This window comes from Scleropages formosus, chromosome 6 (assembly GCF_900964775.1).
Source record: "Scleropages formosus chromosome 6, fSclFor1.1, whole genome shotgun sequence".
Classification (NCBI taxonomy): domain Eukaryota; kingdom Metazoa; phylum Chordata; class Actinopteri; order Osteoglossiformes; family Osteoglossidae; genus Scleropages; species Scleropages formosus.
In genome coordinates this window covers 11,311,535-11,325,435 of record NC_041811.1, presented here as the reverse complement: position 1 = coordinate 11,325,435, position 13,901 = coordinate 11,311,535, and the positions used below count along the sequence as shown (strand labels likewise).

Below are 13,901 nucleotides of genomic sequence, written 5' to 3'. Positions count from 1 at the left end.
ATAAATGGGCCAATTATTGTAAGTAGCTTATTGCACAAGCTCAACATTTTTACTTATTTTGGAGAAACATGCCAGATAAATGAATGCATAACAATCACAAAGCCATGCATCTGTAAGTATTTTTGGTTAAGTTGAAGTTCATTCATGGCTTGCATGCCTTCCACTCTAAGAGAAGTTTTGGAAGCGCTTCAACAATGCTTGACATATGTCTTTCAACTGTCTGTGGCAGCCCATGAGAAAACTGGGAGAACATGCAGACTCCACACAGACTGATCCACATTCTAACTGATGTCTGAAACCACAGCCTAAAAGCTCTGAGACACCAGCACTACTCATTGTTATACCGTGCTACACTCACAAAACCTACATGCATTTATATTAATAAGGAAAAATCATGGTGTCACGGAATTCCCCCGGGGCGGGAGCGTCTGACCCAAGTGCGGAGCACAGGAAGGGCTTTCAGGGGGCAATCCAGGAAACATGGTCAAAAAACAGGCAAAGGGTCACCGATGTGCGAACGAAGGTCAAAGGGAAAAGCCGAGAGATGTAATCCGAAGACAGGCAAGGAGTCGTGGTGAACCAGGAAGTCGTGGAGATACAGGAGGGGGTTCGGGGATATGAGGAGGAGAGTGAGGATGAGGACGTGGGCGAGGGCAAGGACAAGGGCTCAGGGAAGTCAGGAAAGCGAAGGCAAGGTATGCAGGTGAGTAACAATACTTAACAAGGTTCCGCATCTGTGTGTGAGCTCAGCGTTTCCCTTTTATGCGCCCGTCCCTTGATCAGCCACAGGTGCTCCTCGTTGTGCCGAGGGGGGCGTGACACATGGCTTCTCTTCTTTTTTCATGGTACAAAATACACAAAATGAATTTGTTTATATGGTAAAATTACATAGGGGGTGCGGTGGCGCAGTGGGTTAGACCGGGTCCTGCTCTCCAGTGGGTCTGGGGTTCGACTCCCGCTTGGGGTGCCTTGCGACGGACTGGTGTCCCCTCCTGGGTGTGTCCCCTCCCCCTCCAGCCTTACGCCCTGAGTTGCCGGGTTAGGCTCCGGTTCCCAGTGACCCCGTATGGGACAAGCGGTTCAGGAAGTGTGTGTGTATGGTAAAATTACTTCTTTTAGTACATAGTTATGATTCTCTGTGATTCATATTTAGATAAAGTCAACACATGTTTCTTGTTTCATTCAACTTTTTTTCAGCATTTTCTCTTAAGATAATACATTTATTTGATATTTTGAATAGGACCCGCTTTCACACAAAACCACTTAATTCAATTACTGTATACTGTAATCCACTGTCTACTTCTTTCATTATGTTAAGTTCTGACAAAACAATTTATTTGATAAGCACATTAGGAGGCATTAACTTGTCAATAACTTCCAAAGAACAAACACTACGGGGAAGGTGAAAGCAAAACTGTTTGTTCCTTATGACCGGCACTTTCTTTCACAAATAGTAATTTCTGCCCCCTTTTTTACTGCATTGTTTGTTGATTATTCTATAAGTGTAGCTAGTGGTGTAGCGGTTAAGGACATAAGCCTGAAGGTAAAATGAAGGTTGCATATTCAGGTCGCACTCCCTACTGATGCCCCTGCTAATGCTGATCAAGGTACTTGCCCTTTACCATTCCAGTAAAATACCTAGCCGAATACAGGTCAACATCCAAGCAATGAACTAATAACAGCAATAATAATCAGCTGTAAAAACAATAGGAACTTCTCATCTCATTACTTGCATGTACCTGACAAGTGTGTGCGTGTTCTGCTGGCCACCTGGAATGATTGTCATCAGAGTTATCCTTGGAAAGTAGGTTAATTTATGTCATCCTAAAACTCACACATTCCCCTCTCACAATCAAAATTTGCCCTCATCCAGCAGATGTTAAAAGATCGTTGAGATGATAAGTGATCATGAAGTGAAGAGCCCTGAGAGGGAGGGCGTATGAACAGAGGTCAACACACTCCAAGTAGGATGTAAAGCAGGAGGCCTGAAGCATCAGGACGGGACTGTGACGGACAGTTGCGGTGTTTTGACTTTTGCTGGCTCCACTTAATCCCCTGTGACACCGAGGCTGTTGCTTTCAATTGACTGTAATTAATGGAATGTTTCATCATTGTGTTTTTTCTTGTTTTGCTTCCTGATGTCTAGATCCGTGCTGCAGTGGCTAAACAGAGTGCAGTCCTTCCTCTACTGCAACGAGAACGGGTTCTGGGGCACCTTTCTGGAAAGCCAGCGGACATGTGTGTGCCACACTGGGGTCAACCTATGCCAGAGGCCCATCCCCTGCATCATCGGCGGAAACAACAGCTGCGCCATGTGCAGCCTGGCCAACATCTCACAGTGTGGGTCCTGCAACAAGGGTTACAAGCTGTACCGTGGCCGCTGTGAGCCCCAGAATGTGGACTCGGAGCGCAGTGAGCAGTTCATCAGCTTTGAGACGGACTTGGACTTCCAGGACCTGGAGCTCAAGTACCTTCTGCAGAAGATGGATTCCCGCCTGTATGTGCACACTACCTTCATCAGCAATGAGATCCGCCTGGAGACCTTCTTTGACCCACGGTGGCGCAAGCGGATGTCCCTCACTCTGAAGAGCAACAAGAACCGGATGGACTACCTCCACATGATCATTGGGCTCTCCATGAAGATCTGCCAGATGCGCAACAGCAGCATTGACCCCATGTTCTTTGTTTATGTGAACCCCTTCAGTGGCAGCCATTCAGAGGGCTGGAGCATGCCCTTCGGAGAGCACGGGTACCCACGCTGGGAGAGGGTGCGGCTGCAGAACTCGCAGTGCTACAACTGGACCTTGCTGCTGGGCAATCGCTGGAAGACCTTCTTTGAGACGGTACACATCTACTTACGCAGCCGGGCCAAGATGCCCACCACCCTGCGCAACGACACAGGCCAGGGACCCGTGGACCTCTCAGATCCCAACAAGAGGCAGATCTACATCAAGATCTCTGATGTCCAAGTGTTTGGCTACAGCCTCCGTTTCAACGCTGATCTCCTCCGCAGTGCCGTGCAGCAGGTCAACCAATCCTACACCCAGGGCAATCAGTTCTACTCGTCATCTTCTGTCATGTTGCTGCTGTTGGACATCAGAGATCGGATCAATCGCCTGGCCCCTCCAGTAGCTCCCGGGAAGCCCCAGCTGGATCTCTTCTCCTGTATGCTCAAGCATCGACTGAAGCTCAACAACAGTGAGATGATCCGGGTCAACCATGCTTTGGACATGTACAACACCGAAATCCTGAAACAGGCTGATCGTCTGACTACCAAACTCTGCTGAGGGAAAGCAAATTAAACAAGCAAGCAGACAAACAAATGAACAAACTGAACACGGCAAACAATTTTTTTGGATGTTTTTTCGTTCTGCTTATTGATGTACTGTTGGAAAATTTGTAAATGTAATTGTTAAAATACAAAAAAGGGACGAAACTTTTTAATTTGGAAAAAAAAAGAGTAACTCAAACCATTTAACAAGACTGTACCATATTTGTCCAAGCATGTCTATCATTTCCTTACAGAACGTACAGAAAGGAAAGAAAAAAAAAACATTTGCTGACAAAGAGGCCTTGAATTTACTCTGAGGGAGCAAAGGTACTTTAATGATAACTGCCATTCTTAACTGAGTAAACATTTTAATCTAATAAAAAATGTAAAGGTAGACCAGATATCATCTTTTTTTATTTTACCAAAATCATTATTTTGTTGGACTACTACAGTGGGTAAATACAGAACATAATTAACATGCAATGTTTTATCAGTGGAACAATGTAACCATGGATGGTCTTCACAGATATTTATATTTGATTTTGCTTTGACATAATGTTAAAACTTATAGCAAAAACTTTGCATTTAGCACGGGGTTGGGGAGAAGGATGTCCGTCGTATACGGTAATTCAGTGCAACACAAATAGTCTTTTCGTACAAACGTTAAGGCTGGTTTTTAAATTGAAACAACATGAGTAGTCACAAAATCCATCCTGTTAAAATACAGGCATCCTGGGATTTCTATATTTTTTCTTCATTAGATCTTACAGGTTGGTTATTTATCTTTGGAGAATGAATGTTCATTGTCTGACGCCCATAATCTCCAATGTTTGGAATCCAACCAGTATATGTTGTTTCAAATCTCCAAGCTGTCTGTACTTATGGTGCCTGGGTGCAATATTGTCAGTATGAACATGAACAATCAAAGCTATTTCATGTGGCTTCGCAGAGAAAAATAATAATAAAAAAAGAGCATTCGGCCCATGACCGCTGATGCGTCAGACTTTCTGGGGGTGAGAGCAAATCTGAACATCGATCATTCACGCGCATCTGCGACAGACACATAAAAGCCATCCATTTCCCAGGGGGATGCAGATGACGAATAGGCCTGTACACATTTTTCGCTGTGAAAAATGGCCCGTACATAAAAAATTAGCTTTTATTTTTTGATTTATATATACTATATACAGTATATGTATATATAATGGATGATAAAGTGAAACAAAAATGTATATACTGTAGGATTAAGGCATAACAATTTAAAAGCCATTACCGAGGACTCTTACGGACTAGCATCAGACTACAAACAATTTTATAATGATTTTAGTTTACAAATCTCCTTTATATACGTATGTATATTTAGCTTTCAGTTTTTATTTTGTAAACTATTGTTTGCAAATCCCCATGCTTCAAAGGTTTAAAACACTGCCTTTGCAAGATGTGGATTTAAGTAATAAAAACATTTTAACAAACAAAAATGAGAAGTTATACCTCTTTTATTCGAATGCGGTAGATGATTTTTCACTCTCTCAGCATACATATCTTATTCTTTAAATATACACACTCCAACATTAAATCCAAGTAAATTATTTTTTGATATTGATTAAAAAAGATTCTTATTATGTTTGCGGTATGATTAAGTGCCTGTTATTATCCCTTTAACATACTATATAAGGGTCATTTTTTATTATATACACACAAATGCTACAGGATTAACAGGTACTGAGGCTTAAAATGGAAAAGAGAGGATGTTATTTTTAAGCAGCTCACACTACTGAAATTTCGGAAACTCTTGTCATTCAGTGCTGATCCGATGCCTCGGTATTTTTATTTACTTATTTATTTTTGCTCTGAGCTGAGCCGTTCATTAAGGCGGTGTTGTGTAATGCCATTGTACCGTGCATGTGTGAAAGGAGTCTTTTCAGAAAGAGATATAGATCCGATACACAGTGTGAATATGAATCTAATGTACATTTTACTTGTAAATAGTGACATTGTACTGATATATCTGCAACATCAGAGGCTGAACTTGAATTATTGTAAAGCAGAGAATATAATTCAGATGGATTGAGGTATGGCGAGTATTGCTTTAAAACTGCAGTGTGGGGAATTTAGGAAGGGAAATTCTAGCACAACTTGAAAGAATATTATATTTAGGTTCTTTAAATATTACATAAATGTTCATCCAGAGAGATGGGTCACCAGTCAGTTTTCATTTTCTGAGTTTTTTCATGGCAGAGGCTTCTTAAAACTTAAACCTTGTCTCACAAGCGTGTACATGATGCATAAGCACACAGTCATTCATTCACACCTGTAACGCTGAGTACAGACTCCCACCACATCTATACCTTGAGTACATTTAATTGATGTTACAGCAATCAATTCCTTGTCCGTGTGTAATTTTTGCTGTTCTGTTGGAACTATTATAGTAGCTCTCTTCAAATGAATGTTTCATATAATTAATCTATTTCGCATTAAATGCTATATTTAATAAGAAAAAAGTTTGTCTGTGTGTACAAATTTTAAGCTGTTCGTTTGGGTAAACAGTGTCATGTATGTGTTAGTATGTGTGTGTGTATGTGTGCAAAAATGTGTTAAGTAGAATGGTAGAAAAATGTATCATGTTGGTAGAAACAGATGGAAGAACGGCAATTTGTACGATTAAATCTGTGTGAATGGTTATTATTAAGTCTTTAGTCAGTCAGCTCAAATAATTTTTTCAAAATCATGCCCACACAAAACACCCAAGCTTTGATCACAGCTGAAACAACTAAGATGATTAAGATGGATCTGGTTCTTTCAGATGGCACATAACAGGTCTCATCTTCCACCCTGGATTCATCAAAGCAGTGGAAAAAAATTCATATAAAAAAACAGGGATATCAAAAATGGAAAACTTAACTACTTGAGATATTTATGCTTTACTAGGCTTTGACACTTGCCCAAAGGAAATTTTTCCATGCAAGACAGAAAAATGTAATTTTTCTATTCAGCAAATTGTCTTTCACAGGAACTCAATAGTGATGACGCACCACTGAAATCCTTGTTATCAAACTCTTTGATTTATACGCCCCTTTAAGAAAAAAAAAATTAAAAAGCAAGGTATAAGATTTCCTGTCGTATGACAATAGGAAATGTTCCACTAGACTCCAGACTGCTCATCATCTTTGCTTTGGCTGCATCTGGCACCAACTAAAATGAAAGAAAGTCCATTAAAATCTATTTTCTATGCTCTTGGCTTTGGATGTCCTCAGGTCAGCCTCCAGGCTGCAGTTTCTGAATGTTTCCTATTCAATTAATTGGCATTTGTCCTCTACGCATCTTGACAAGTGGGCCACATAATCTCCAAGAAGTCATTACTCAGAGAGGGAATTTAACTCAAACAATGGATCGTACATGATTAGATTTTTACTTTTCTGTAAATTTTACTTTGCTGTTTTTATTTTACTGTAATGTTTTAGCTAAATTCTGTATAAGTGAAACACTATTTTGAAATGCAGAAACATTAGGCGAGAAACAATATCCAAATGTATAATGTTTTATTCGATGGCTGAGTGTGATTACGGAGTTCTTTGGGGTCTGTTTTCTTCAACAGGGCTGGAAATTAGGATGCCACTGCTGTGCATTTTAATTGAGGCTGTGTTTTCCTGTGCATCGCTGCTAGAGCAGAACAGTGGAAAGACCCATTTTAAGAGAAAATGACCACCTTTTTATTTTCAGGTTCAATAACAGAAGCACTCTGAAGGATGCATTGGATCAAAAGTTGGTAATCTGGTGAGGCAGCGACTACATGAACTTTATGTGTTCAAAGTATACAATATTCCTAGCACGTTCAGAGATCTGTGCTTCTGATTGGTTGAAATTGCACCCCCTACCAAAAAAAACAATAATAATAAAAAAGGGAAAAAAAACTTCAACAGTTTATTATATGTAACAGCTAGTTACTAAGTTCAAATTTTTGGGGATATGGATGCTGGAGTTGTGCTGCAGTTTTGAGGCACTGTTTCTTTCCCTTCATATCATTTTGCCTCGTTATTATTAGCAACACAAATTTGGCAGCAGAAGGACCACACAGAGAGACATAATGTCAGCTCTGAAAGGCCGTGATGACACAGATTGTGTGAGTAACCACCAACAGGAAAAAAGCTGCAAGTAACCAAAAAAATAACACTTCATGACATTTCTCATTAAACACAAAGTGAGCTTTTGCCAAGCAGGCAGATTTCATAGGACCAATAATAAAACTTCACAGTTTCCCTGAATCCTCTGTGCAGGAATGTCAGACAAATTCCTCTCTTTCGCGGGGCGTAGTGTTACGACTCTGGCACCTTGTATGCGCTGAAAGAGGTCCTTTGACAGAGTTGTGGTAAACAGGGCCAGGCTGCAGGAGGCGAGGTGGAGGAGAAAGGGGTCTTTCTTCGATGTTCAGTAGACACTGCTTATGAAGGATGCAACCTTGCAGACCAGGGCTGTCCCTAGCGAGATGAATGGTGATGATGATTGTAGGGGCCCACACCTGGAGAGCAACCACAAAAATTCCATTAGTAATCAATTTATTCAAATTAAATGGCAGCGGGGCAGAGCAATATTCTCTCAGGAGACCCAGAACTCCTAGCTACAGCCCTGTTGCAAAAACTGAGATTGACCTGGTTTAATGGAACACTTTCATTAAAAGTACCATCATGAGGTTTAGACTGAATGTGATGACATTAACACAAAACAATAACCTGAACGATGAATTAAATATGATTTGTAGCAAGAAAAAATCCCTGTTACACAAGTGTCCATACTGTGAAATACCCTGCTCCTGATCTAACACATTTGCCATCAACAATGTATTCCTAATTTTTTTTCTCCAAAATTCTGAATTCACACATAAAAACAGTGTAATACAGATATTCCTCTAGCTATTCACTAGCTATGTTCTGTAAAAACTTCACATAAACCTATCATAAATAAAAATATTCAATAACAATTCCATTCATCCATTCATTTTCATTAGCAGCTTCCCCACTGCAGTGATGTGGTGGTACAGAGACCACCTGGAAACCTGTATCCTGGAAACAGAGGATGTGAAACAGAATACATCTTTGTCAGAATGTCTTAATATTTAATTTCTTAAATTTTTTTTTTTTTTTTTTTAAAAGTGTGTTAAAATTTCAGCCAGGTAATAGCTGGTTGTGGAAATACAGGTCACTTTCAATTATTTTTTCTATAATTTTAGAAAACACAATGGTGATTGAAGACAGATAAGATAAAAATGGAAAATATGCTATCATTGAAAATGTGTATCTTGTATATACCAGTGGATATAGATTGTTTAAATTAAACGTTTGCTGTATGGCAGCTGAAAATGTTGTTTTGCGTGTTTTCACTTGAAAAAAGACAGAGCTCATTTTTTTCCCTATACAGTTTGTGGCCTCTGAGGTTTATGTCACAGCACTAGAAAATGACAAGCAAAGCTGGTAAGGAAACCCAGAGCCTAAAGACATGTTAATGGAAAATATGCTATCTCATCAGGTGACTCTGTCCGTGGCATGCCTCCTATGGTATGTGTTTTATACTTTATGTAAATGTGTGCATGTTTATACTCTGTTTAGTTGATCTTCATTCAGCTGTAACTTTATTTTAGTCCGGGCGAGGCATCGGGGAGGAGTTCAGAACAGTAGACGGAGATCCGGTACTGGGATTCCAGGTCATTCATCAGTTCGTCGAAGTCCAAGTATAGCATCTCAAGGATCCTTTCACTGTGTGCAGAGGGAGCTTAAATAGGGGAGTCATGGTAAGATGCTGTTTAACAATCACAGCCAGTGGTAGTCAGATATATCAGTGTACCAGGACAGGTTGCCAGAGCCGTGCACATATATATACAGTATGTACATATATTTTATATATGTATAAAAATCTTCCTCCCATCCCCACATGTGGTGGTGTCTGTGTATCGTCCTCAAGCTCGGGTCCTCTACGGAGGCCTTGGAGTTTGAGGGTTCTGCGCAATATCCTAGCTGTTCCAAGAACTGCGCTCTTCTGGACAGAAACTTCAGAGGTTGTTCCTGGAATCTGCTGGAGCCACTCTCCCAGTTTGGGGGTCACAGTCCCGAGTGCTCCTATTACCACTGGGATCACCTTGGACTTCACCTTCAATATTCATTCCAATTCTTCCTTCAGCCCTTGGTACTTCTCGATCTTCTCATAGTCATGTGGGGGTAAGAGGAAGGTGGTGCTGGGCGTGACAAAGGGATGATTACTTTATATTACGGAATATGAAAGGAAACATCCCCTTACCACGCGCAGCACCATGCCCTAGGAACCTGATCCTACTCAGCCCAAGCAGGTATAAAGGAAGTTAGTCCACCACCATCCCATTGCAGAGTCTCACTAGAGACAACATCCCCTCTGTGCCTAAGAAAGCTACCACATTCCATGTCCTGTTCCCCTACGCTCCCGAACCCAGTTCCTCGTCTCCCTGCTCCCAATCACTTGCCTCCTCTCTCAACTTCGTCTTTGGATCTTCGTTCTCACCCGGATTGCTGATCGCCCGACCATTCGCCTGTCCCTGACCACAAATACCAGCCTAACCCTTTGGATTCCAATAAACAAACATGCACTTTGGTCCAGGCTCTTTTGTGTCCTCTGTTCGGTCTGATACCCCTCCTACTCTTTGGGCAAAGTTAATTTTTTTTTGTTTTGTTTTTTTTTTTTTTGTTTTTGTCATCTATGGTTATTTTCTTAAAAAAAAAAAAATATATATATATATATATATATATATATATATAGTTTTTAAAGTTCCTTAAATGCTAGAATTGAAAAATAAAATGTTCTTAACATTTCAAATTTGTCTTGAGTCACGATGATGTATAAGTAATATTATTATTAACTAAAGCAATTTTGCGGGTTTCAAGGATCCGACAACCCTGATTTTTATCATCATGTTTTTTTTTTTTTTTTTGCATAGACAATGTGGGTAAAGCCTCATAGCTTGTCATCCTGCACAGAGGATAAAGGTACAGAAAGAAAGGAATGAACAAAAGATTAAACAAAGAATATATAGATATATTTCAAATCCATTATGCAGACAATGTGAATCCTATTTAGCCACAAATGTTTGAAGATAAGTGTATGTGTTTTTCCTCAGGGCACAGAGGGAAGCAGACAGATTAAATACACTCGTTAGTATAAACTCACCTGTAAAAGGTTCACACCAAATCATGCGTATGTATCTCAAGCCACTAGTGATGCAACGGTAAACAGCTTCCGGCTGCTATTGTTTCAGCGCTCACAGCAGCGAAAATATTATTTCTGCTTTTTTCTTAGACGTAAGCTATTGTGCTGCAATATGTTTGTGGTGTTACAGGACACCACGCTATTAAAAGAAAATGTCTTAAACCCTGATACTGGCAGAATCTCTGCTGAGACAGCTTTAGTCAGTCTTTGGAAACTACAGAAAATAACGGGAAAAGTATTGAAAAATAGTTCAGACATACATAAATGCATACTGTATATAATGTGGGCAGCACAATGGTGAATTAAGTAATGGTACTGTCTCACAGAACTTGGGTTCGATCCCTCAGAGAGTTTGTGTGATGCCCGCATGCCAGACGACCGAACCTGTGGCAGATCAAGGGATGGGCTACATAAGGATGGCCCCATAACGCACCGTTCCTCATTCGAGCAACAGCAGCTACCTAGGGAACCGCGACCTTGCCTCCTTGCCTCCCCCTTATGCCCCTTGTTTTGCTCTTCTGGCTTTGGACCTTCGGCATCATTTACTGGACCCTGTCTACTGGCTATTTCCCTTTACCAGTGTATGCACCTCGGCAACCCCTGCTTGTTTTTGACCATGACTCTGCATGCTCCTCATCGCCTGCACCAAACGACAGCTCACACACAGTTTGTATTTTGTCCTCCCACAGTCTAAAGACATGCAGATCAGGTGAATTGCTGACTTTAAATTACCTTTACTGTGTGTGGCTATCCAGCGATGGACTGGCGTTCTCTTCAGGATACCTCCCCCAGCCTTGCTCAAAATGCTTTCGGGATGGACTCTGGATCACTCTAATCCAGTTCAGTGCAAAGCAACTATTAAAATTTGTTGGATGTTTGAATATAACAGTGGTGTAGTGGGTTGAACCGGGTCCTGCTTTCCAGTGGATCTGGGGTTTGAGTCCCGTCTGGGGTGCCTTGTGGCGGACTGGCATCCTATCCTGGGTGTGTCCCCTCCTCCTCCAGCCTTACCCCCTGTGTTGTCAGGTTAGGCTCTGGCTCCCTGTGACCCCATATGGGACAAGCAGTTCAGACAATGTGTGTGTGTGTGCATACCTGCTTTACTGTGTTATAGTCAATGATAATTATTACTGCATGTATTGACTGTTCATGAAATACCTGCCACACCAGCCTCTTAGCCCATGAGTTATGATCCAGGTGTCGTACAAGAACACGCAAGAGACCTTTGATAAAATAAATTTTTTACATTTTTGCTACTTTTTTCCCATAACTGTTTTAGTTCATTGTACCTTAAGGAGAGTTTCCATTCGAAAGACAGCCTTGACATAATATTTTTTGGACTACTCGTTTTGCCTTTTCTGTGATGTTCCTTTCGCATTTCGACCTGCTGTGAGACAAATCTACTGTAAAAAGCCGTAAACTATAATCATTATGTTATTTTACTGAAGCCTTCAGTGAAATGATCAAACATGAATATACTGAAGTCAGCAGTCTCAGGAACTTCTAGAAATTTGAATGGATAAAAAATATCTAAGAAGCCACTTTCTTCGGGGGGGGGGGTACGGTAACGCAGCAGGCTTGGCCGGGTCCTGCTCTTTGGTGGATCTGGGGTTCGAGTCCTGCTTGGGGTGCTCTGCGACGGACTGGCATCCCGTCCTGGGTGTGTCCTCTCCCCAGCCCTGCACCCTGTGTTGCTGGGTTAGGCTCCAGTTCGCTGTGACCCTGCTTGGGACAAGCAACTTCACAGAGAGAGAGAGAGCGAGAGAGTGTGTGTTTGTGTTTGTGTTTGTGTGTGTGTGTGTGTGTGTGTGTGTGCACTTTCATTTAAAATCTCAGCAAAAAAGTGGAATTTCAAAAAATAACTCTACTTCTTTGAGCTAATTGTTGTTTCTCCCCTGTATTTTAAATCAGATTTGGAAAAGAAAACAGGATTACATTTACCGAATAAAATCATATCAAATTACACAAATGCACTCTTCATTTGATGGAAAGTAAGATAGCATTAAATTATACAAAGCATATTCTCATTCTCACGCTGACAGTAGTTTAGTCAAAGTATTCACATTTATATTGCCTAAAATTGCATTTTGTGTCAGTTAATGACAAATTATATTGTTTGTACTTTCCAGTCAACCTTACAAAGGTGATGTAGTTTCTTCCAAAGGTCCCTCACAAGGGTAATGTAGATTTAGCAATATGCTTTTAAAACTGAGGCATGAGCATCAAAAGGAAAAGTTTGTGGCTCAGAAATGCAATATTGAACTTTGTAGCCAAAACATTTTCAATGAAGCTATTAGTTCAGATTATGAAATGCAAAAAAGTCAATAAAAGGTTGCTTTTTTAATTTTTTAAAATTCATTTACAGCATATAGTGCTCATTTTAAAACAATCTTTAAAAAATGAACAAAAAAAAGTAAAAATCATGGTAAAACAATTTCGTCCGTTTTTTCAAGATGTTTTTTGGGTTTTCCTTGTTTACACTGCTTTGTCTAAACAGAAACAACACTTCGGCTGACGTGTTCAAGTTATGGCTTTGGAATAATACTCATCAGTTAAGTCATTTTTTTAAAAAAAAATATGGTATTGTGCCTGTTTTGTTGTTTTTAAGAATTTCATTATTAAGAGTATTTCAATGACTTTCAAAACCAAAAAATGAAGACTTTGCATACCTGCTGAAATCTTCACTTGTTGAAATTGAATTAATTATAATAAATGCCTATCACTTCCGTAATTCTAAGAAAGAAAGAATAAAGCAAATAATATTAAGAGTCTGTTCTGAACCTCGAAACAAAACTTTCCAGAAGGAAAAAAAAATATTACAATTGTGTTTTTCTTTTTACCAAAAGGAAAAATTCAAATCTGAACAAAAAATGTGGCTATTTAAGCACCTGACCAAACCACAAATAAATAATGCATTCTATTTTAGCTAAAAAAGGATCTCTCCCAATGTATATTCCAGTTTCTATTCAAGCAGCTGTTCCTTTGATCAACATTTTGTACATAAGTGAAAAGAAAGTCTATTAAATATGCCCATCACAAATGTATTCTTGGATATATGGGCACAGATACCCCTAAAGAACCAATTACAGTAATTTCAATGATTCAAAAGCTATTTGATTTATTATAAAATTATAATCTTTGTTATTGAACTGTGCAATGACATGGTAATTAGATCCTGCTTTTTGAAATGTAAATTCCTTTGAGGGGGTAGAATAATATGTGACAGACTTATATTCTTTGTAGAATAATTAGGTTTCTTATCTGACACAATAAAAAAGTAAGTCTTTTACAAATGGGGCTAATGTCAACACGCATAAATGAATTCTTCTTTGAGCTTTGTCTTGGCCTTCTATGAAGAGATATCCTGCATGCTGCTCCTTAGCAGAGTCTGAACAAGATCTGTGAA

General features: G+C 39.9%; 1 protein-coding gene across 1 annotated transcript in view; it reads left to right on the top strand.

Annotated features, from left to right (window-relative positions):
- The window catches only part of LOC108927221 (BMP/retinoic acid-inducible neural-specific protein 1), a 97,833-nt gene extending 94,540 nt beyond the window's left edge, over window positions 1-3,293 (top strand). The window contains exon 8 of the mRNA XM_018740358.2: window positions 2,147-3,293. Within this exon, the coding sequence (XP_018595874.1) occupies window positions 2,147-3,287 (1,141 nt within the window). The 3' untranslated portion in view covers window positions 3,288-3,293. The remainder of the gene's footprint in view (window positions 1-2,146) is intronic.
- Window positions 3,294-13,901: the final 10,608 nt, after the last annotated feature.